This window comes from Perca flavescens, chromosome 3, assembly GCF_004354835.1.
Source record: "Perca flavescens isolate YP-PL-M2 chromosome 3, PFLA_1.0, whole genome shotgun sequence".
NCBI classification, from domain to species: Eukaryota; Metazoa; Chordata; class Actinopteri; order Perciformes; family Percidae; genus Perca; species Perca flavescens.
Window position 1 is genome coordinate 9,131,420 of NC_041333.1, and position 24,857 is coordinate 9,156,276.

Consider the following 24,857-nt stretch of genomic DNA (forward strand, 5'->3'; position numbering starts at 1 on the left):
TTTCCAGCCTTTTCCAGCAGCCTTCAGGCTGAACAGGAAGTGACAGAAACAGTGGTGGTCCAATTCCGATTTAACAAAATGTTATCAGACCCCTATATCAGCTCCTGTACAGTCTCCAGTTGATTTTATTATGACAGAGTAGCTGTCAAAATTCTCTACATGCGATCTGTTGCTGATTTTAATTAACAACAGACTGTAGATGATCTGTAATCTGAACCTATTTAGTCTCTCTGACTTCTAAACATCACTATCTGCCACACTACATGTGTTCTGTTCAGAATAAGCCTTTAAATAAGACAAATCGCAGTTAAAATCCCTCCAATTCAAAATCAATAAAAAGTTTATATAAAACGTCATCAAGTTGAGTCGATTCTGAACCAATCAGCTGTTCGATCAGCTGAGAGGCCGGCGTTTCCCAGCATGCAGTGGGTCCACCTGCGTCCGCCTGGCTCTTGCAGTTGGTGAAAAGCAACTACGCTACTTGCGTCTCAGAACTGCGGCCGCCTTGGTCTCGTGAGGTTATCGTTGCCCAGGTGTGCATGACGTCAGAGCAAGTCGGGATCAAGTCTGACACAAATCTAACCGGCATGCATTGGGCGGCGATCGCCGGTGATCGATTCTACGCAGATCTGGCTCATCTCGAACGAGCCTAGTGTTAAGGATACCATCTAGAGCCACTCCTGAGGCCACGCCTACAATGATGTACTGATTCGTCGAAGTGGGCTTGGCCAATTGGAACCATGTTAGGGTTCACATTTTAAACTAACATGAGCAACTTCAACGCATGGTAATGGTCAGCGCTCACCAGAAAAGTGCTTCTAATAGCCTTCACTGGTCTCCATCCAGAGCAACGGGATCTATTGTTCCATTTTATATACTGTCTATGGTTTCTCCCCTCCACTGGTTACACTTTGAACTCAAATGTGATTGGCTCATTCACAAAACTTTCACAAATAAAATAAATTCACAAAACATTTGTGTAAATTCCTATTCTTACAGGCATTTTCAAAGCATTTACACTGACATTATTACACAACAAATATTTAACATTTTAAATGCTGTATTCAGTAAAACATGAACATTACCCAATATGCATTTCTCTCAAATAATAACTTAATTGCTGGTCAATAAATCTTAACTTTTTAACCTTAAATTCTATTTATTAAACTATAAAATTATTTATTCAAACTTGTCTTATATTAATGAATACATTTCAACAGGGTTACAGTAAGAAAGACCAATGGGTTTTACCATTATGATAACATTTTGAGAAAGTTTTTTACATGTGCGAATTATAGTTTTTACGGCATTGTTTTTAGAACCCTGTTTCAGGGCTTTAATAGTTAATAGACAGAGAGCAACACTTTTGATAATTGCTTCACTTGATTCATGTTTCAATGTTTTTGACTTTTTTGAGACGAAACTAAATGATCAATCGAAAAATATTAATTGAGAGATGAATTAATAATGCAAATATGTGTTAGTTGCCCATCCTGAATGGACCCTATGACTCACTGTGTCTTTTTAGTACATCTACCTCCGTTGTGAATTACACTAGTGTTAAATACTGTTTTAATCACAAGGAATGCCATATTCATTTCCTCATAATCAGACTGAAAACGTTTTCTTGAAGCCTGGACATTTTCTGTACATCTGGATTATTAGTGATTAAAAGGTTGTTTTCCTCTCGTAGGTCTCTTCTTTTGAGGGTGAGGGGCTGAGGAGGAGGAAGAGAGAATGGGTTATCCCTCCCATCTCTGTCGTTGAGAATGACCGAGGACCCTACCCCCTAAGATTATCTCAGGTAAGAGGAAATAAAGCCCCTCATACTCATTGGTACTGAACTGTATTTAATATTTGTTTCTGAAAAAGATGACTCCATGTTGGTTCCTACTGCAGTCATTGAGCTCGGATTTTAAATTAAATTTTTTTTTTGGATTGCTAGACGACAGTGGGCACAACTGGAGCCACTAACTACAGTCTGCACAGCAGGAGTTCATGTGGACCAATGTCTAGTTCCTTTTTCATTGCTTGAACAAAGTTTTCAAAACTCTTCACACTTAATCCCATAACTTTAACCACAACCCGCACAACACTGTGGATTTACATCACTTTGTTTAAATGCTAACACACTGCTGTCAAAACTGTTAACCACACTCTCAAAACAGAATAGACTTCAGTCTGGTGCATTTCAAACACTGCTGATTGCAATGGTCTCTTGTTTAAGACTTGTTAGTGAACACATACTGTAGTGTATACAGTATATAGGGAAAGCTCATAAAGCCTTATTTGGAATAAAAGAAACACCAAATAAGAATGAAACAGTTATACACTGTACCTGTTCACTGTTTTGACAGTGAACAGATAAAAGAACAAAGATACCAATATGTCCAGGTACAATACCAAGATGTCTGAGGTTACATACACAATTATGCAAATTTGTGTTGTTTCAAAAAACTAGTTTTTCACAAAGTAATGGACGTGGAAGCAATGGAAACACCACAGTCATTTGTATTCATAGATGATGCAGGCGCAAGGCAAGCCAGGACATTCAATGTTCTTTGTTATTACGTACCTTTAGTTTTTAATTTTTCTAACCCTAACCCTAATTGTAACCAGGCCACTTCCGGTTTCTGTACCTCAAAAATGTCAAAACTGGTTGGTAAAATTGGGATAACTCAGGCCTGTGGTGTTTTGTCCAGGTCCGTTCTAATGAAGATAAAGGGAAGAACATCTCCTACAGCATTACTGGTCCAGGAGCTGATCAGCCCCCTGTTGGCCTTTTCACCATGGACAGAAACACTGGTAATCTGTATCTCACACAACCACTGGACAGAGAGAGAAAAGACAGCTACATGGTAAGCATCCTTTCTGATGTTAGTGCTACACATATGCTTTTGTTCAATTTTCAGGATGATGCCGATAGTTATCCTATTACATTTTGTACTCCCTTTGCCTTCAGAATTCATTAGTTTTAAACATTAATTTCCAGCATGTCTTTAAAGCTATACTTTACTCAAAATGTATACTATTGGTACCAAACATGGTTAACTTTAATTCAATCAACAACAAAAAAAATAAAAAATGTAATATTCACACCTAAAAAGCAAATATCCAAAGAACCTTCTCACGCCCCACCTGCAAGAAAATCCATTTCGTTGCTGCCCTTCCATGCTCTGTATGTTACAAAAACTTGTAAAAAAAAATATTTGCTAAATAATGGCTAAATGCATTTTTGTGTCACATTTTTGTGCTCATCATACATGAGGGTAACAGGCTCATGCATGTGAATTCATATAATTCTATAACTAAATTTCTTGCATAACTCGCTCATATTATATATATATTTTCCTCAGTTTATTAAACGTTCAGATGCCAGAATTATTGTTAAATTGCATAAAAGTGTCTGGCTCTCAGAAACATGTAAGACTTTATGTAAGTTCAAAGGCTCTCACTCTAAGTTCAACAGATAACATGGTGACACACATTAACGTTTTGGTCAATAACAGGATTACTTGAATCAGTATGTATCTTTCTGTATGATCCATGCCCAATCATCTCCACTGAGTATTCTTGCAAGTACAGTATTAAAATACAAATGTGTTTGTCATATGCAGTTTCAAGCACATGCAGTAGCAGAAGGTTCAGGAAATGCTGAGGCCCCTATGGAAATTATAGTGAAAGTAATTGACCAGAATGACAACAAACCTACTTTCGCTCAAGACATCTTTCTGGGAGCTGTTGCTGAGGCCTCACCAACAGGTACTGTTAGTGGATCTCATTTAATCCTGAAAAAGATGTATGTCAGAGTTCAACAGTATGTTTCCCTTTTACAAAACAACACAGCAGGATATGACTTTTACTGTTTGACCTTTTACTTTGATATACAGTAGTAAAATCCAAGACCTGCTCCAGCACATTGGGGGAAATACTACTCAGTGGATGTGCTAGTGCTGAATGGGACTTTTTTAAATGTTACCGGCTACCTTGTCTGGCACTGCCAGACCTTCCTCCACAGCACTGCGGAGGAAGGTCTGGCTAGTCCACACAGCAGAGAAAAAGGTTTGTGGTTTATTGGCATTTCTTTAAAATAATCATAATGGTCTTTGGCGGTGCTAAGCGCCGGATGGACCCACGGTGGCTCTGCAAAATAACCTCGGGAAGGAACTTGTTTTGGTGGAACGTGTGTATGTTCAAAAGTTGTTTTAGTTGTGCAACAGACAGAGGTGTCAATTCCAGGTCCAGAAAGTAAAAGTCCTGCCATGTGTTTATTCCACCAATGAACTCAGCCAGCTGATTTCACTACTAATTAGTGAAATCAGCTGCTAATTAGTAAAATCAGCTGGCTGAGTTCATTGGTGGAATAAACACATGGCAGGACTTTTACTTTCTGGACCTGGAATTGACACCTCTGGCAACAGAAAACTCCAATTGGACAGATAGTCTAGCTAGCTGTCTGGATTTACCCTGCAGAGATCTGAGGAGCAGTTAACCATAGTCCTCAGAAATCCACCGGAGGTTAGAACGCCAACACAAAGGAAGAGGAAGGTAACGGACATCCAGTGGAATTTCCGGCGGCACTGGAGGAATCCTGTGGCTATAGACTACCTATTATCCCACAAAATAATGTTTTTTTTGCAGTATTCTCACTTCTCACTCAAATTCTCAAAAAACAAAGTTTCAAAGTTTAAACAAATTTTCCAGTTGATAGGGGTCTAGGCCAATGGTGTGGCCAAAAAAATATAAATTATGAAAACAGTAATGTGCTGCCACTGAAGTGAGCACACATATTAAGCTAAATCTGATGGCAGAAACAACTTTGGACTCTTTGTCATCTTGGTCATTACTGTTATCTGGTAGTTGTCTAAATCTACCTTTGTTTTCTGTTTGCGCAATGCATTAAAGTAATTAGCCTTAATTAGTAATCATAGATTGTACACTACTTTTAACATCCAAAGGTAATTTTTGTCCACTCTATGGGGGATGACAAAACTACAAAATGATTTAACTGACACCCTAACCCTACACATACCATGATCACCAGATTTTAGGTTGGAAAGAAAACCAACATACTGTTAGCCCTGTATGGCCCGACTTTATTTTGTAAATCCCCTCTCTTATGGAGTGCTCTGAATACTTTGAGAAGTCTGTACTTAGTTTTCACTTCTGACTTCTATCTCTCCAGGTTTTGAGGTGATTAAGGTTGTGGCCACAGATGTTGACCAGCCAAATACTGCCAACTCAGATATCCGCTACCGTCTTATCAGCCAGGAGCCACAGTTGCCCAGTGACCTCATGTTTGTCATCAACCCAATCACAGGAGTCATCAGAGTCAATGCCAGTGGGCTAGACAGAGAGGTGAGACTTCTAAAACAAATTGCACTTGTCTTTGCATGCTTTCACCCTATTGAAATGAAAAAGATAAAACTTCCATTTTCATTAGTGTACTGAGTCCATCTCTGTGCGGCGTCCGGAGAGGTAGAGTGAAGGAAAGTCTCAGAGATAAGAGCAGACGTAGTCACATTGCTCGTGAAGCCACGTCTATAAAATTATTTGAATGAAATGTTTTTTCAGGCAACTGGCTGATTGTAAATGGCCTGATGTACAATATGTTGGTCTCTGTGTTGTTTCAGCGGGTTACAGTACAGTGAATTAAAAAAAATAAAACATTTATTAATAGGTTAAATTAAGTGTATGAAGTGAATATGAAATTTGTAAAGGTTTAAAAAAAAATCACTCCGCCCATTAAAGAATCACAATCAAAACTCATTAAAATCCAATTGATACCCAACCTTTTCACTGAACTGTTCCCCCGCAAATGACCACAACATGTTTAAACCTTCCAGTTGATGAGTTAAACTTCTTGTGTGTCTTCTCTAACAGAAATACCCCACATATACTCTGGTGGTACAAGCAGCAGACATGGTGGGAGAAGGATTGACTGGAGAAGCAAAAGTAATCCTAACTGTCACAGATAGCAACGACAATGCTCCGGCCTCTACTCAGCCGTCGGTAAGTACAACATACCTTTGAATGGAAATTCCCAATAAGCTAAACACTCTCTAGAAGAGAAGTTTTCCCAATCATAGCTTAGCAACCATAATGAGGCACAGCAGGTCTCTCACTAACCCTTCTATGATTGGTCATGTGCTCCAGGTAGGCAGGACTGGATTTTTTTTTTCAGCTATTGCAGTGTAAACATTGTCGCAACAAAGTGCTGCTTCGTTCCATTACAATCTAACATTAGCCTACTGCTAACTATTAATTAGCTGCATGCGAACGCCAGATACGTGGCCAATTCTGGGTCACATTGCTGCTGGGAAATTTCCGGTTGTGTAGTATCTATTTACGAAGCCTATTATTTATGATTTTTCCCGGTACAAAGTCCTGCTACTCCGCTGCAGTATCTCCAGCTGCTACTAGTGAAACAAAACTGGAGCGGAGAGGAGATCAGTGTTGCCAACTCTTTTCCAATTAAATTAGCTAGCACTATCTGCAAAAGTTGCTAAAAGTAGCAAGATGACGTCATAATCTCATCTGCATATTTGTGATGCCATTACACAATAATTAGCATAAAGATTAGTGGTTGTGTCAGCAAGGTAGATAAAAAGAAATAGAAATCTTTAGCCAAATAATCCCAAACTCACTACTGGAATTTATATTAAATTATAATTATTACTTAGGTAGCCTATATTTGAAGTCAAAAAAGAAGATTGGCTTGCCCTGGGCAGGCTCAGCATTGTCAGCCTGCTCCTCAGTCACAGAACAGAAGAGAGAGGTGACTGTTTTGGCGGCCACAAGAGAGAAAGACCTTGAGTGCTCGCCGGACAATACTGGCATCTTTTCTACAGAAAGTCGCTGTCTTTTCTACAGGAAGCCAGATTTGTCGCTAGTCGCTTTTGTGAAAAAAAGTTGCCAAGTTGGCAACAGTGGTGGAGATTCCAGGGAACATGCTGGCCAATCAGAGCAGACTGGGCTTTCTCGGGAGGGGGGTTTACAGAGACAGGAGCTCCAGCAGAGTGTCTCATACAGAGGGTGAATACAGGTCCAGCAGCCAGGGGCAGTAGGAAACAGATAAAGTGTTTTATTAAGCTTTAAAGCATGTAAACATATAGTGCAAACACAAAAATACAATTATGAACCTGAAAATGCTATACAATAGTTCCCCTTTAAAGGTGCAATATGTAATATATTTACTGTATTATATCCAAAAATGACCACAATGTGTCATCAGATATTAAGGAAACATGCTAAGCTGGAATACTATGTTTTCTGAAAACAATGCTTAAGCCAGTATTTTCTCCTTGCCCGTTTTGACAGCCGTGCCGGATTGCCAGATATACCTGTAAATACACAACGGGCCAATATTGGAGATATATTTGAAAGATGGAGATAGCTTGGAGCCCTACTGCTTTTTCCACGCAGAATCAGCCTTTGGGGCTGCTTAGATTTCCATTGCCCCTCTTTAAGATGTCTAAAGCTGACAAACAGTAATATTAACTTTTTACACTCCTTTAACACAGACAGACAGACAGACAGACAGACAGACAGACAGACAGACAGACAGACCTATATTACCAACAGTGGACTATCAGGCTACACCGACCAAGTGTGGGCTTCTATTTCTGGTCTTTAAAAAAATACAAAAATAGAAAAGAACATTTACTTTAAGATCTTTTTTTATAATAATACTTATTTTTGAAGAAATTGCCAAGAGGGGACTTGCATCCTTAAGCAATGTCTGCATATTAAAGAGAGCACCTCCAAACTGTCTGATTCCTGTATGATTTAATCTCACTCTTCTTCTCTGTGTGTGTGATGTTTGTTTGAAGAACATAATAACTAAAGTTCCACTGTGGTGTCTAAAAACACATGAAGTAAATTGAAATTTGTGTCTGAACAACAAAAATGATGAGTAGTGTTCATCAAAAATCATGTCAGCCAAATTACATTACTTATAAGTGATAAATAACAGTGTAAGTGGCATAACAATGGTGCAGCTGGTCCAAGCTGAAATAATTTGTACTCCTTATTTACTGTGCAGTGGTGGAATACATTGTTGTAAAAAAATCTTCATTTTAAAAAGTCCTGAATTCAAAATGTTGATGACTGGTACAGAAGTTTTTATCAGCACAATGCACTTAAAATATAAAAATCAAGAGTAGGCTACGCATTATTCAGAATGGCTCCTTTGAAAGTTTTACATTTTTAATAAATTATAAAAGAATGTGTGTTTTTATCACAATGCATCAATGGTCATTTTAATGCTATGTTCATCAATGTGGAGCCAGTTTTATATACTTTGTATGCAACTGAGAAGGTTAATAGTAAAGCACTGCATCCTATCAGTCAAGCATATCATTTGTTTTGTTTTTCATGTAAAAAGTACGTGTCAAATACATATAGTAGAGTAAACATCCAATATTTACTTGTTACATGTAGTGGAATAAAATAATAATGTAGCAAAAAGTTGAAAAACTCAAGTAAAGTACAAGTTCTTAAAAACTGCACTTTAGTACAGTACAGTAGCTACTTGAGTAAATGTACTAAGTTACTTTCCACTCATGATTGTGAAAAATTGGGTAGATTTTTAAAGTAATTTCGCCAACAGGTCCCTCAGTATACTAATATACATGGATACATAGATAATGAGTTTGGGTGTAGTGTATGACTTGGGGCGTTTGTAGGTATCATTCATTCACAGGTGAACGGCATGTCTTTTGTATGGGCTAAACACACACACACACACACACACACACACACACACACACACACACACACACACACACAATCTCTTTGCATTAATCTTGTTTAGTTTTTTAGCCTGGATGAATAAAGGACCTCAGTCTAACTGTAAGACATAACAGTTTGTCAGTTAACAGTTACTACTACACAAACAATCCTGAGAGAATGTATTTCTGCTTTTCAAAGTATTTTTACAGAAGTAACATGATCAGATATGGATTGTAATTGTAATTTCCCTGATTCAGCTTTTTAGGCCGATAAGAGTCCAGTTTATAGTGTCTGGCACTGTAACTGTAATTAAATGTGCATGTTCTTTAAGAATGCAACTGATCAACAGGTGCCCATTCTGGAAGTTCCCAAGTCGGGTGAGGGGCTGAGGAGGAGGAAGAGAGAATGGGTTATCCCTCCCCTCTCTGTCGTTGAGAATGACCGAGGACCCTACCCCCTAAAAGTATCTCAGGTAAGAGGAAATAAAGCCCCTCGTACTCGTTGGTACTGAACTGTATTTAAAGGTGCTCTAAGTGATGTCACACATTTTTTTAGGCTACAACATTTTTCGTCACATACAGAAAACATCTCCTCACTATCCGCTAGCTGCCTGTCCCCTGAACACACTGTAAAAAAACGCGGTCTCTGAAGACAGCTCAGGCTCCACAAATGGCAACAAAAACAAACTGCGCCAACCTGCCCCACGAACCATAACAAACAGTGTTCCAGCCAATAACCGACAAGAAGGAGCTGGTTGAGCCATCACTGCAGCAGCGTTAGCATGTAGGCTACTTCCACAATGCGTATTCATGACTCAACCAACTCCTTCTTGTCGGTTATTGGCTGGAACACTGTTTTGGTTCGTTGTGCAGGTTGGCGCGGTTTGTTTTTGTTGCCGTTTGTGGAGCCTGGGCTGTCTACAGAGACCGCGTTTTTTTTTTACAGTGTGGTCAGGGGACAGGCAGCTAGCGAATAGTGAGGAGATGTTTGCTGTATGTGACAAAAAATTTTGTAGCCTGAAAAACGCATCACATCACTTAGAGGACCTTTAATATTTGTTTCTGAAAAAGATGTCTCCATGTTGGTTTCTACTACAGTCATTGAGCTTGGATTTTTTTTATTGCTAAACAACTGGAGCCACGTGCAAACTCTAACTACAGTCTGGACAGCAGCAATTCATGTGAAGCAATCTCTAGTTCCTTTTTCATTGCTTGAACACAGTTTTCAAAACTCTACACACTTAATCCCATGACTTTAACAACAAACCTGCCCAACAGTGTGGATCTACAGCACTGCTGTCAAAACTGTTAACCAAACTCTCAAAACAGAATAGACTTCAGTCTGGTGCATTTCAAACACTGCTGATTGCAATATTCTCTTGTTTTAGACTTGTTAGTGAACACATAGTTTATATACAGTATATAGGTAAAGCTCATAAAGCCTTATTTGTAATTAAAGAAACACCAAATAAGACTGACACAGTTATACATTTTACCATTTGAGAGAAACAGTGAACAGGTAAATGCCAAAGATACCGATATGTCCAGGTAAGATGTCTGAGGTTACATACACAGTTATAAAAAATGCGAAAAACACTTCCTTTACTATAGTAAAACTGTGGACTTACTGTTTTTCACAAAGTAATGGAGGTGGAAGCAATGGAAACACCACAGTCATTTTTATTTAGATATGATGCAGGTGCACGGCAAGAGAGGACATTCAATGTTCTTTGTTATTACGTACCTTTAGTTTTACTTTTTTTTTCCAGTCATTACATAAACTAACCTGACTCCGCCAGATGGATTGCTTCGCATTTGCTCGGCATATCCATCTGGGAACTTTCCGTTGGAGAACTTTTGGGAAGGGGCGGAATACTGGTTATTTGATTGGATGAACCATCTGTCTATCACCTATGTTGGTGATAGACGGGCCAAATCAACCAATCAGATCCACGAAGCGTATGAAAATACAACCACAAGCCCGCCCCTGCTGCTGCAGGCAAAGCATAGCTTGTAAGCTCAGCATGCAAGCAACATGTCGGTAAAGGATATTTGCCGTTTGTGTAACGAGAATTTAGGAATAAAAGGCACCATTTCAGGTTCCCAGTCCATATTCCAAAAGAAGGATCCATGAGAAAAAAAGCATTAGCGAGCGGCTAACAGAATTAGGGCTAGCGCTGGCTGATAATACTGGTTAGCTGATTGGATAAACCATCGGTCTATCACCACCTAACCCACCTCAAAACCAACGCTGATTGGCTCGGTCGTTTGGCTAACGGCTCCAAATTTTCTCTGCCTCAAGATGCCAGACTGATCTGCGAGTGGAAAACTGGAGCTCGCCAGATCAGGACGGTCTCACGAGGCTACACATAAACTACTACAGGCAAAATAAAATGATATACAGTACAGGCCAAAATTTTGGACACACTTTCTCATTCAATGCATTTCCTTTTATTTTCATGACTATTTACATTGTAGATTCTCACTGAAGGCATCAAAACTATGAATGAACACATATGGAATTATGTACTTAACAAAAAAGTGTGAAATAACTGAAAACATGTCTTATATTTTAGATTCTTCAAAGTAGCCACCCTTTGCTTTTTTATTAACAAGGGACACAATTCCACTAATTAACCCTGACAAGGCACACCTGCGAAGTGAAAACCATTTCAGGTGACTACCTCATGAAGCTCATTGAGAGAACACCAAGGGTTTGCAGAGTTATCAAAAAAGCAAAGGGTGGCTACTTTGAAGAATCTAAAATATAAGATATGTTTTCAGTTATTTCACACTTTTTTGTTAAGTACATAATTCCATATGTGTTCATTCATAGTTGTGTCCTTCAGTGAGAATCTACAATGTAAATAGTCATGAAAATAAAGAAACACATTGAATGAGAAGGTGTGTCCAAACTTTTGGCCTGTACTGTATCTATTGAAGCAAACTGCTGATTTTCATTCCTTTTTGTTTCCTACAAAAACTGGTATGTTATAAAATAAAAATGTTCATATGAAATAATTTCACTCTTTTCTTTAAAGAAGCTATTGTTTAGTGTGAAGTCACTTAAATTATTTTAACTGTAAAGATGAAAAGTTTGTATTTTCTGTATTGGTTGTTCTGAGTGACAGTGTGTGTTATCTAGATGAGGATTGTTCTGAGTGTTTGGCTGCACTGAGTCTGTCTTGAGACGTCTGTGAAGAGTTGTGTTGCTTTAAATGACTTTTTCAGATGATGTGAATTGTTTAGTTCAGGTGACTGTTGGTAATGCATACTGTAGTTAGAGTTTGCACGTGGCTTCAGTTGTGAACACTGTCGTTTAGCAATCAGATTTTTTTTATTTATTATTTTGGGTTGTATTTCATTTTCTTATTTTTTATTTCTTATTTACAGTACATTCAAATAGAGCTTTCACTTTTCTTGCTTACATGTCTCTCAACTCCTCCCTAAATAAAACCATTACATTTATTTAACTGTTAACTTGTGATAACAAGTTAATTTCCTTGTTTTTTGGTTGCTTTTATCATCCTGTCATCAGGAGAAATCTAAATCTTTTCAATTGCGATAATGAAAGAACATAGTTGTTCATGGCTTATATGACTCCAGAGAGATCACAAAATAATTGACTTGTGATCTTGATAACAGCATGTAGAATATTGTAACCAGGCCACTCCTGGTTTCTGTACCTCAAAAATGTAAAAACTGGTTGGTAAAATTGGTATAACTCAGGCCTGTGGTGTTTTGTCCAGATCCGTTCTAATGAAGATAAAGCGAGGAAGATCTCCTACAGCATTACTGGTCCAGGAGCTGATCAGCCTCCTGTTGGCCTTTTCACCATGGACAGAAACACTGGTAATCTGTATCTCACACAACCACTGGACAGAGAGGAGAAAGACAGATACATGGTAAGCATCCTTTCTGATGTTAGTGCTACACATGTTTTTGTTCAATTTTCAGATGATGCCGGGAGTTATCCTAACACACTTTGTACTCTCTTTGCCTTCAGAATTTATTAGTTTTAAATATTAGTTTCCAGCGCGTCTTTAAAGCTATACTTTACTCAAAATGTATACTCTTGGTACCAAACATTCATCCTGTTGGTACTTAGCTCCTTTAGAAAAAAAGGTTAACTTTAATTCAATCAACAACAACAACAAAAAATGTAATATTCATGCCTAATAAGCAAATGAAAGAAGCTTCTCGCGCCCCACCTGCTAGAAAATCCATTTCTCTGCTGCCCTTCCATGCTCTGTATGTTACAAAAATTTGCCAAAAAATATTTGCTAAAATATGGCTAAATGCACTTTTGTGTCACATTTTTGGGCTCATCATAGACAAGGGTAACAGGCTCATGCATGTGAATTCATCCATCCATCCATCCATCTTCGTCCGCTTATCCGGTGTCGGGTCGCGGGGGGAGCAGTTCCAGCAGGGGACCCCAAACTTCCCTTTCCCGAGCAACATTAACCAGCTCCGACTGGGGATCGAGGCGTTCCCAGGCCAGGTTGGAGATATAATCCCTCCACCTAGTCCTGGGTCTTCCCCGAGGCCTCCTCCCAGCTGGACGTGCCTGGAACACCTCCCTAGGGAGGCGCCCAGGGGGCATCCTTACCAGATGCCCGAACCACCTCAACTGGCTCCTTTCGACGCAAAGGAGCAGCGGCTCTCTCCGAGCTCCTCACGGATGACTGAGCTTCTCACCCTATCTCTAAGGGAGACGCCAGCCACCCTCCTGAGGAAACCCATTTCGGCTGCTTGTACCCTGGATCTCGTTCTTTCGGTCATGACCCAGCCTTCATGACCATAGGTGAGGGTAGGAACGAAAAACTGACCCGGTAGATCGAGAGCTTTGCCTTCTGGCTAAGCTCTCTTTTCGTCACAACGGTGCGATAGATTGAATGCAATACCGCACCCGCTGCGCCGATTCTCCGACCAATCTCCCGCTCCATTGTCCCCTCACTTGCGAACACAACCCCAAGGTACTTGAACTCCTTCACTTGGGGTAAGGACTCATTCCCTACCTGGAGAAGGCATTCCATCGGTTTCCTGCTGAGAACCATGGCCTCAGATTTAGAGGTGCTGATCCTCATCCCAACCGCTTCACACTCGGTTGCGAACCGATCCAGTGAGTGCTGAAGGTCGCAGGCCGATGATGCCATCAGGACCACATCATCTGCAAAGAGCAGCGATGAGATCCCCAGCCCACCAAACTGCAACCCCTCCCCACCCCGACTACGCCTCGATATCCTGTCCATAAATACTACAAACAGGATTGGTGACAAAGCGCAGCCCTGGCGGAGGCCAACCCTCACCTGAAACGAGTCCGACTTACTACCGAGAACCCGGACACAGCTCTCGCTTTGGTTGTACAGAGATTGGATGGCCCTGAGAAGAGACCCCCTCACCCCATACTCCCGCAGCACCTCCCACAGTATCTCCCGGGGACCCGGTCATACGCCTTCTCCAAATCCACAAAACACATGTAGACCGGTTGGGCATACTCCCAGGCTCCCTCCAGGATCCTTGCGAGAGTGAAGAGCTGGTCCGTTGTTCCACGACCAGGACGGAATCCGCATTGTTCCTCCTCAACCCGAGGTTCGACTATCGGCCGAACCCTCCTTTCCAGCACCTTGGAGTAGACTTTACCAGGGAGGCTGAGAAGTGTGATACCCCTATAATTGGCACACACCCTCTGGTCCCCTTTTAAAAAGGGGAACCACCACCCCAGTCTGCCACTCCTTTGGCACCGTCCCAGACTTCCACGCAATGTTGAAAAGGCGTGTCAACCAGGACAGCCCCTCCACACCCAGAGCCTTGAGCATTTCTGGACGGATCTCATCAATCCCGGGGCTTTGCCACTGTGTAGTTGTTTGACTACATCAGTGACTTCCGCCTGGGAAATCGACGACAATCCCCCATTATCCTCCAGCTCTGCCTCTAACATAGAGGGCGTATTAGTCGGATTCAGGAGTTCCTCAAAGTGCTCCTTCCACCGCCCTATTACCTCCTCAGTTGAGGTCAACAGTGTCCCATCCTTACTGTACACAGCTTGGATGGTTCCCGCTCCCCCTCCTGAGGTGGCGAACAGTTTTCCAGAAGCACTTTGGTGCCGACCGAAAGTCCTTCTCCATGTCTTCTCCAAACTTCTCCCACACCCGCTGCTTTGCCTCTTTCACGGCAGAGGCTGCAGCCCTTCGGGCCCTTTGGTACCCTGCAACTGCCTCCAGAGTCCTCCGGGATAACATATCCCGGAAAGACTCCTTCTTCAGTCGGACGGCTTCCCTGACCACCGGTGTCCACCACGGTGTTCGTGGGTTACCGCCCCTTGAGGCACCTAAGACCCTAAGACCACAGCTCCTCGCCGCAGCTTCAGCAATGGAAACTTTGAACATTGTCCACTCGGGTTCAATGCCCCCAGCCTCCACAGGGATGCACGAAAAAGCTCCGCCCGGAGGTGTGAGTTGAAAGTCTGTTGGACAGGGGCCTCCTCCAGACGTTCCCAATTTACCCGCACTACACGTTTGGGCTTACCAGGTCTGTCCAGAGTCTTCCCCCACCCTCTGACCCAACTCATCACCAGATGGTGATCGGTTGACAGCTCTGCCCCTCTCTTCACCCGAGTGTCCAAAACATACGGCCTCAGATCAGATGAAACGATTATGAAATCGATCATTGACCTTCGGCCTAGGGTGCTCTGGTACCAGGTACACTTATGAGCATCCCTATGTTCGAACATGGTGTTCGTTATAGACAATCCATGACTAGCACAGAAGTCCAACAACAAACACCCACTCTGGTTTAGATCAGGGAGGCCGTTCCTCCCAATCACGCCTCTCCAGGTGTCTCCATCATTGCCCACGTGTGCGTTGAAGTCCCCAGCAGAACAATGGAGTCCCCACTGGAGCCCCATGCAGGACTCCAGTCAAGGTCTCCAAGAAGACCGAATACTCCGAACTCCTGTTTGGTGCATATGCACAAACAACAGTCAGAGTTTTCCCCCACAACCCGCCGGCGTGGGGAGGCGACCCTCTCGTCCACCGGGGTAAACTCCAACACAGCGGCGCTCAGCCGGGGGCTTGTGAGTATCCCCACACCCGCCCGGCGCCTCACACCCTGGGCAACTCCGGAGAAGAAAAGAGTCCACCCCCTATCCAGGAGTATGGTTCCAGAACCAAGACTGTGCGTAGAGGTAAGCCCCACCAGATCTAACCGGTAGCGCTCCACCTCCCGCACCAGTTCCGGCTCCTTCCCCCACAGAGAGGTGACGTTCCACGTCCCCAGAGCCAGCGTCTGCCGCCCGGGTCTGGTCCGTCGAGGCCCCTGACCTTCACTGCCACCCATGTGGCATCGCACCCGACCCCAACGGTTCCTCCCACAGGTGGTGGGCCCATGGGATGGAGAGGGAGTTGCCACGTAGCTTGTTCGGGCTGTGCCCGGCCGGGCTCCGTGGCAAACCCGGCCACCAGGCGCTCGCCGACGAGCCCGCCGTCTGGGCCTGGCTCCAGACGGGGGCCCCGGGCTTCCTCCGGGCAGGGTCACTCCATCTCTGCTTAGCTTTTGCATTCGGGTTTTTGAACCATTCTTTGTCTGGCCCCTCACCTGAGACCACTTTGCCTTGGGAGACCCTACCAGGAGCACAAAGCTCCAGACAACACAGCCCTCAGGTTCACAGAGACACACAAACCTCTCCACCACGATAAGGTGATGGTTCACGGAGATGTGAATTCATATAATTCTATAACTAAATTTCTTGCATAACTCGGTCATATTTCAATTTTCCTTAGATTATTATATTCAGATGCCAGGATTATTGTTAAATTACATAAAAGTATCTGGCTCTCAGAAACATGTAAGACTTTATGTAAGTTCAAAGGCTCCCACTCTAAGTTCAACTGAGAACATGGTGACACACATTCACGTTTTGGTCAATAACAGGATTAATTGAATCAGTATGTATCTTTCTGTATGATCCATGCCTAATCATCTCCATGGAGGCCAAAAGTTTGGACACACCTTCTCATTCAATGCGTTTCCTTTATTTTCATGACTATTTACATTGTAGATTCTCACGGAAGGCATCAAAACTATGAATGAACACATGTGGAATTATGTACTTAACAAAAAGTGTGAAATAACTGAAAACATGTCTTATATTCTAGTTTCTTCAAAGTAGCCACCCTTTACTCTGATTACTGCTGCTCACACTCTTGGCATTCTCTTGATGAGCTTCAAGAAGTAGTCACCTGAAATGGTTTTCCAACAGTCTTGAAGGAGTTCCCAGAGATGCTTAGCACTTGTTGGCCCTTTTGCCTTCACTCTGTAGTCCAGCTCACCCCAAACCATCTCGATTGGGTTCAGGTCCAGTGACTGTGGAGGCCAGGTCATCTGGCGCAGCACTCCATCACTCTCCTTCTTGGTCAAATAGCCCTTACACAGCCTGGAGGTGTGTTTGGGGTCATTGTCCTGTTGGAAAATTTATGATGGTCCAACTAAACGCAAACCGGATGGGATGGCATGTCGCTGCAGGATGCTGTGGTAGCCATGCTGGTTCAGTATGCCTTCAATTTTGAATAAATCCCCAACAGTGTCACCAGCAATGCACCCCCAAATCACCACATCTCCTCCTCCATGCTTCACGGTAGGAACCAGGCATGTAGAATCCATCCGTTCACCTTTTCTGCGTCGCACAAAGACACAGTGGTTGGAACCAAAGATCTCAAATTTTGACTCATCAGACCAAAGCACAGATTTCCACTGCTCTAATGTCCATTCCTTGTGTTTCTTGGCCCAAACAAATCTCTTCTGCTTGTTGCCTCTCCTTAGCAGTGGTTTCCTAGCAGCTATTTGACCATGAAGGCCTGATTCACGCAGTCTCCTCTTAACAGTTGTTCTAGAGATGTGTCTGCTGCTAGAACTCTGTGTGGCATTCATCTGGTCTCTAATCTGAGCTGCTGTTAACTTGCGATTCCTGAGGCTGGTGACTCGGATGAACGTATCCTCAGCAGCAGAGCTGACACTTGGTCTTCCTTTCCTGGGGCGGTCCTCATGTGAGCCAGTTTCGTTGTAGCGCTTGATGTTTTTTGCGACTGCACTTGGGGACACATTCAGAGTTTTCGCAATTTTCCGGACTGACTGACCTTCATTTGTTAAAGTAATGATGGCCACTCATTTCTCTTTACTTAGCTGATTGGATCTTGCCATAACATGAATTCTAACAGTTGTCCAATAGGGCTGTCGGCTGTGTATCAACCTGACTTCTGCACAACACAACTGATGGTCCCAACCCCATTAATAAGGGAAAAGATTCCACTAATTAACCCTGACAAGGCACACCTGTGAAGTGAAAAGCATTTCAGGTGACTACCTCATGAAGCTCATTGAGAGAACACCAAGTTTGCAGAGCTATCAAAAAAGCAAAGGGTGGCTACTTTGAGGAATCTAAAATATAAGACATGTTTTCAGTTATTTCACACTTTGTGTGTTCATTCATAGTTTTCATGCCTTCAGTGAGAATCTACAATGTAAATAGTCATGAAAATAAAGAAAACGCATTGAGAAGGTGTGTCCAAACATTTGGCCTGTACTGTACATTATTGTAATACAAATGTGTTTGTCTTATGCAGTTTCAAGCACATGCAGTAGCAGAAGGTTCAGGAAATGCTGAGGACACCATGGATATTATAGTGAAAATAATTGACCAGAACGACAACAAGCCTACTTTCAATCAATCCACCTTTCTGGGAGAAGTTCCTGAGGCCTCACCAATAGGTACTGTTAGTGGATCTCATTTAATCCTGGAAAAGATGTATGTCAGAGTTCAACAGTATGTTTCCCTTTTACAAGACAAAACAGCAGGATAGGACTTCTACTGTTTGACTTTTTACTTTAATATAGTATGATCCAAGACCTGCTCCAGCACTTTGGGGGAAATACTACTCAGTGAATGTGCTAGTGCTGAATGGGACTTTTTTTATGATACCTAGTCTGGCACTGCCAGACCTTCCTCCACGGCGCTGTGGAGGAGGGTCTGGCTAGTCCATACAGCATTCTACGATGGGTGAAAATTGTGCTCTGGTTTTTACATTTCTTTAAAACAATCATAATTGTCTTGGGCGGTGCTAAGCGCTGGACGGAGCCATGGTGGCTCTGCAAAATAGCCTCGGGAAGGAACTTGTTTTTGTATGTTCAAAAGTTGATTTAGTCGTGCAACAGGAAACTCAGATTGGACAGATAGTCTAGCTAGCTGTCTGGATTTACCCTGCAGAGATCTGAGGAGCAGTTAACCATAGTCCTAACCATAGAAAGAGGAAGGTAACGGGACATCCGGTGGAATTTTCCGGTGGAATTTTCCTGTGGAATTTCCGGCGGCACCGGAGCAATCCCGGAAGTGGAATGTCGTGGATATATACTACCTGTTATCTCACAAAATAATGTAGTCTGCTAGCAATAGCATTTAAAGCAGAGTTGTTTTTTTTGCAGTTTTCTCACTTTGATGATCCTATCTTCTTGACATGCTATGACTGTGCATTGGAACAAAACAAAGAATATTTTTTGTCAAAGTCAAATTGTCAAAAAACAAAGTTCCAAAGTTTAAACCAATTTTCCAGTTGAGACTATAGGCCAATGGTGTGTCCAAAAAAATATTAATTATAAAAACATTAGTGTGCTGCCACTGAAGTGAGCACACGTATTAAGCTAAATCTGATGGCAGAAACAACTTTGGACTCTTTTATCTGGTCGTTGTCTAAATCTAAATTTTTTTCGGTTTGCGCAATGCATTGAAGTAATTAGCCTTAATTAGTAATCATAGATTGTACACTACTTTTTATATCTAAAGGTAATTTTAGTCCACTCTATGGGGTATGAAAAAACTACAAAATGATTTAACTGACACCCTAACCCTACACATACCATGATCAACAGATGCATTGTTAGGTTGGAAAGAAAACCAACATACTGTTAGCCCTGTATGGCCCGACTTTATTTTGTAAATCCCCTCTCTTATGGAGTGCTCTGAATACTTTACTTAGTTTTCACTTCTGACTTCCATCTCTCCAGGTTTTGAGGTGATTCAGGTTGTGGCCACAGATATTGACCAGCCTGATACTGACAACTCAGATATCCGCTACCGTCTTATCAGCCAGGAGCCACAGTTCCCCAGTGACCTCATGTTTGTCATCAACCCAATCGCGGGAGTCATCAGAGTCAATGCCAGTGGGCTAGACAGAGAGGTGAGACTTCTAAAACAAATTGCACTTGTCTTTGCATGCTTTCACCCTATTGAAATGAAAAAGATAAAACTTCTGTTTTCATTAGTGTACTGTGTCCGTCTTTGTGCGGCGTCCTGAGAGACACTGGTAGAGTGGAGGAAAGTCTCAGAGTTAAGAGCAGACGTAGTCACATTGCTTGTGAAGCGACGTCTGGAAAATGTTTTGAATGAAATGGTTTTTTGGGCAACTGGCTGATTGTATATGGCCCAATGTACAGTATGATGGACCCTGTGTTGTTTCAGTGAGTTACAGAACAGTGAATTAATTTGTTTTATGTATTATTATTCAGTCATATTATTTTAAACAGCAACCAAATTAAACTGTATGACATTCATTTACAGGTTCCATAAAAACTTTATGAAGTGAATATGAAATCTGTGAAGGTTTTAAAAGCTTTCCTCTACCTGAGCTGTTCCACCGCTTTATGTCCTCTCTCTCTCTGAACTCCCCTCAGTCTGCTCTTTTAAGCTCGGTGACACAGGTAGGCCACTCCCACCCCAGCCCAGCGGCAAATAAAAAACCAACAGCTGCATTGTGACGGGACACCTTTATCCATGATTGTTCTGTCTATGGTCTCAAGTCCGACATGCTTGAGATGGTTTTGTGTCAGGGTTATCCGTTCAGCACTGCTTGCGGGTTTCCTCCATTCTGCATTAACAAAGAGCACGTTACTGTAATTGCCTACTGGTTAGAGCAACAGAAACTGCAATGGCTCTCACTGACTGTACACCTAACAAATGCCCCCTGATGGAGTAGAAGGCAGGGTCTGTCACTTTTATACACTGTACATTTAGAGTTTGGACCGCTGAATACATATTAAATGTCATTGTTTTATTTATTACATACCTGAATAGCAATTAGAATATTTTATATGAATTTACATTCCAAGGGGAAAGTAACTAGTACCACAATAAGTACTTCCATAACCATTTTCACAGCACACTTGCTTCAGTTCATAGCTGAAGGCAATTTCTAAAGAAAAAGGACTTGAGAAGGTGTCATCATGTAACATCACATCAGCCGAGGCTAGGGGGAATGCCATTAGTTTTGCAGCTATATTCAGTTTCTTAAAGGATTCTGCTCCAACTGAGTCTGTAAAATGACCACAACATGTTTAAGCCTTCCAGTTGATTAGTTAAACTGTTTCTTTACTAACAGAAATACCCCAATTACACTCTGGTGGTACAAGCAGCAGACATGAAGGGAGAAGGATTGATTGGAGAAGCAAAAGTAATCCTTACTGTCACAGATAGCAACGACAATGCTCCGGCCTCTACTCAGCCGTCGGTAAGTACAACATACTTTTGACTGAAAATTCACTATTGGCTAAATACTCTCTAGAAGAGAAGTTCTCCCATCATAGCTTAGCAACCATAATGAGGCACAGCAGATCTGTCTGTCTGAGTTCTCACCATGCTGAAGCAGTGTCCATGGGCTTAAAGTAAGAACTATAGTCAGTGTTGTTGTCATTTTTTAAAGTGCATGTATTATGCTTTTCCATATTTTCTGTCATATCTACGATGTTATAATATTGGATTTTCTTGTTAAATGTGGCCAAATAATGAGGTAAATATATTTTAGAGAAATCTGAGCTAAAACGTTCAGATTTCCAACAGCTCTGAACGCTCCGGTTTCAACAGGTTTTCTACTCTTGGCTAGGTGTCACGTAACACTTAGTTGGCCTTCTATGATTGGTCATCTACTCCAGCCAGGCAGGACTGGAGTGTTTTTTTGCGGTGTTAACATTGTTTAAACACAGTGCTTCTTCGTTCCATTACAATCCATGTCAGCCTACTGCTAACGATTAAGTAGCTGCATGCTAATGCCAGATAGCTGTAATCTTTGTGGCCAATGCTGTTCATTTCTCTCCAATTTCGGGTCACATTACTACTGGGACATGTCCGGTTGTGTATTGTATGTTTAAGAAGCCTCTTTTCATGGTACAAAGTACTGCTATATACTCTGTTGCATAGCTCCAGCTGCTACTAGTGAAACAAAACTGGAGCAGAGAGGAGATTCCAGGAAACACGCTGGCCAATTAGAGCAGACTGGGCTTTGTTGGGAGGGGGGCTTAAAGAGACAGGAGCTCCAGCAGAGCACCTCACACAGAGGGTGAATACAGGTCCAGTAGCCATGGGCAGCATGAGAAAAATAAAGTGTTTTTTGAACATTAAAGCATGTAAACATGTTCTAGTACAAACACAAAATACAAGTATGAACCTGCAAATGCTATATCATTTTTCCCCTTTAAGAAGTGGCTTTAAAGTTGACCATTTATAAACTGCTAGTTCATCTTCTTTTAACAACGCTAGTCACATGTGATAAAAAATTCACACTAAGGGACTGTTCGGTATTTATGGAAAGGACCACCGGAGGAAAATATGGGAGGGTCATGTCTTTTTATTCTTTGTTGAGGGGAGGGTCACCCAACATTTTATAGTCTAGGAGGGGGGGTCACACAACTTTTGTATTCATGAAACAGCAACATTTCTAAATGGCTTGTTTGGTGCATATTTTTCCATGTAGCTCTCAGTCTCGGCCCCCGCTACTTGATGGGTCTGACCCATGACTTTGCTTTGTTGTGGGGCAGGGGAAGCACTGCCCCCTGGTGGCTGAAACGGGTAATTGCATTGTTTAAAAAATCAGTGGAATAATTATGCCTGGCATGACCAGATATTTTATAAATATTTTAAATAACAAAAAACAACTAAATAGTGTTAAGTAATACATCTGATTTCATATACTGCTTTAGTAAAAAAAATATATTAGCCTACCTGGCTGATGATGATAGCAGCAGGATGTAAAAAATTAAATTACTGTTGCACTATGTCTGCACATCTTGCCATGTCAAGGTTGCAATAAAGGTTTCCTAAATGCCATGTATATACATTTGATGTCAGCTTACTAATTGATTTTGCGTTTTGTGTAGATTTAGACTTTTATTGGTTTATTCCACCATGTTTTCAACGGCGAAGTGGAGAGGCTGAGTTCACCTGTTTGGAGCTGGCTGGTAAATGTGACAAGCGTAGGCCTTGCTGGATACACCGTATCATTTACCTTTTTGTGGATCTACTGATCGCTGTGGATTACTTTTTTTCGTGTCATTAGATAACGGCAAAATACAGATCTTTTTTCTTAACGTTTTATGGTGTGATTGCGCTTGGTTTCTGCATTTGGAGAGGCACCTCAACAGACTGTAAGTTGAACACTGATTATTCACTGTTACATTTTAGTTGAATTTAAGTGTCGGGGCATTCCGCCACCATCTGTCTATTGTGTTCCAAGACAGCCGTGCCGCGATTGGATTTCATAAGGGCAAGTTGTTAAATTGTTACAATGTCTGCTTTAAAAATAAACATATATGTTTTGGAATAGAATAATTTACAGTCTATGGTTTATTCATTTATGGTATGGCTGTAAACAACAAGTGATCTGTGCATTTTAACCAAGTGCTAACAAGTACAGAAGGCATCCTCAAATTGATGGGGAGGGTCATTCCTCTTTTTGCAGGCATTTTGGAGGGTCATAGAAGTTTTTTTTACTGGCAAAGGGAGGGTCTAGTCTATTTTTACTAAAGATCCCAAAACTCCTCCGGTTGCCCTTTATATAAATAACCAACAGTCCCTAAAAAGATTGGATGTTGGAAGGAAAGGTTAAGCACTTTTTTGCTTAAAGTGAAGGAGTGACCTATATTAAAGTGATGGTTCGGAGTAATTTTACCCTAGACCTCGAGCCAAACAACCCCCAGAAGCTTTTTTCAGCTGGGTCGAACATTGGGAGAGTTAGCGTTATCAGCTCAATAGCTTAGCGCAGGGGCTAATGGATCCAAGAGTGTATCTTGTACATTACCCCACTAATAATGCCCAAAATTATACCAAACTTCTACACTAGTACACATAGGTTATGTACTCATAAAACGATGGATTGGAAAGTTTGTTAGTACACCAGGAGTTTATTTTAAATAACACTTGCCTGCTGGCTTCTGCTCTCTGTTGCTGCTGCTGCTGCTACCGGCAGTAGAGTGCTTAGGGCCGTCTACAAATTACTACACCGAAAAGAGATACAACCAACACATTTATTAATTTAATGATTAAATAAGGTAGTGTCTCCAAACTTACTCCATTAGAACTTGTCTCCTGCTAGTTGTACTACAGCACTTTAAAAAAATAAGTTAAATTAATAAATATTTTTGTTATGTCTTTTCTGTGTTGTAAGTTGTAGACGTCCCTAAGCACTCGTCTTACTGCTGGTAGCGGCAGAGAGCAGAAGACAAGATATTTTTTATACGTAAGATAAAAATGGCTGCTACATTTTGTCAAAGGCTACAGAGTTGAGAAAGACATTGTATCGTACTTTCCCTATATGTAACAAGTTGGATATCTCTACGCTTGCAAGGTCTTACAGGATGTATAATCCTCGCTTTTCCAATACGAATATTTCATTTAGCAATAATTATGCCATGGTGAACAGTCTTACGATGTAAGTGGTTCAACACTTTAAGATGACAGTTCCCGCAGAGGTCCAGTATAGTATCACAGTCATATCTGTCTGAATTCATGTCCCAAAATGTACAAAGGCAGGCAGAGATGTCCGACCAAAATTGGTTAGGTACAGGACCAAAAAAGGTGACCCAGGGTGCCCTCTGCAGACTTGGAGACACGTAATATTCCAAATGTAGTTTAGTACAGGAGTAGTGTAGTCCATGTAGCACTTTAAATTAAATTAGCTGGTTTGTACAACATTTGTGAGTGTCTTTAAGATATAATAACCAATTTCTTTTTTTTTTATCAGTTGTTGTCCCACCCAATTGTTGTTGAATGTTTTTGAACAATTTTTAATACAGATGAAATTTAAA

General features: G+C 41.5%; 1 protein-coding gene across 1 annotated transcript in view; it reads left to right on the forward strand.

The window, feature by feature from the left end:
- The window catches only part of LOC114552662 (B-cadherin), a 47,683-nt gene that overhangs the window by 2,496 nt on the left and 20,330 nt on the right, over positions 1-24,857 (forward strand). Inside the window, exons 2-11 of the mRNA XM_028573642.1 lie at positions 1,694-1,804; positions 2,703-2,858; positions 3,618-3,762; positions 5,186-5,358; positions 5,884-6,012; positions 9,083-9,205; positions 12,482-12,637; positions 18,356-18,500; positions 19,791-19,963; positions 21,161-21,289. Coding sequence (XP_028429443.1) covers positions 1,694-1,804; positions 2,703-2,858; positions 3,618-3,762; positions 5,186-5,358; positions 5,884-6,012; positions 9,083-9,205; positions 12,482-12,637; positions 18,356-18,500; positions 19,791-19,963; positions 21,161-21,289 — 1,440 coding nt within the window. The remainder of the gene's footprint in view (positions 1-1,693; positions 1,805-2,702; positions 2,859-3,617; positions 3,763-5,185; positions 5,359-5,883; positions 6,013-9,082; positions 9,206-12,481; positions 12,638-18,355; positions 18,501-19,790; positions 19,964-21,160; positions 21,290-24,857) is intronic.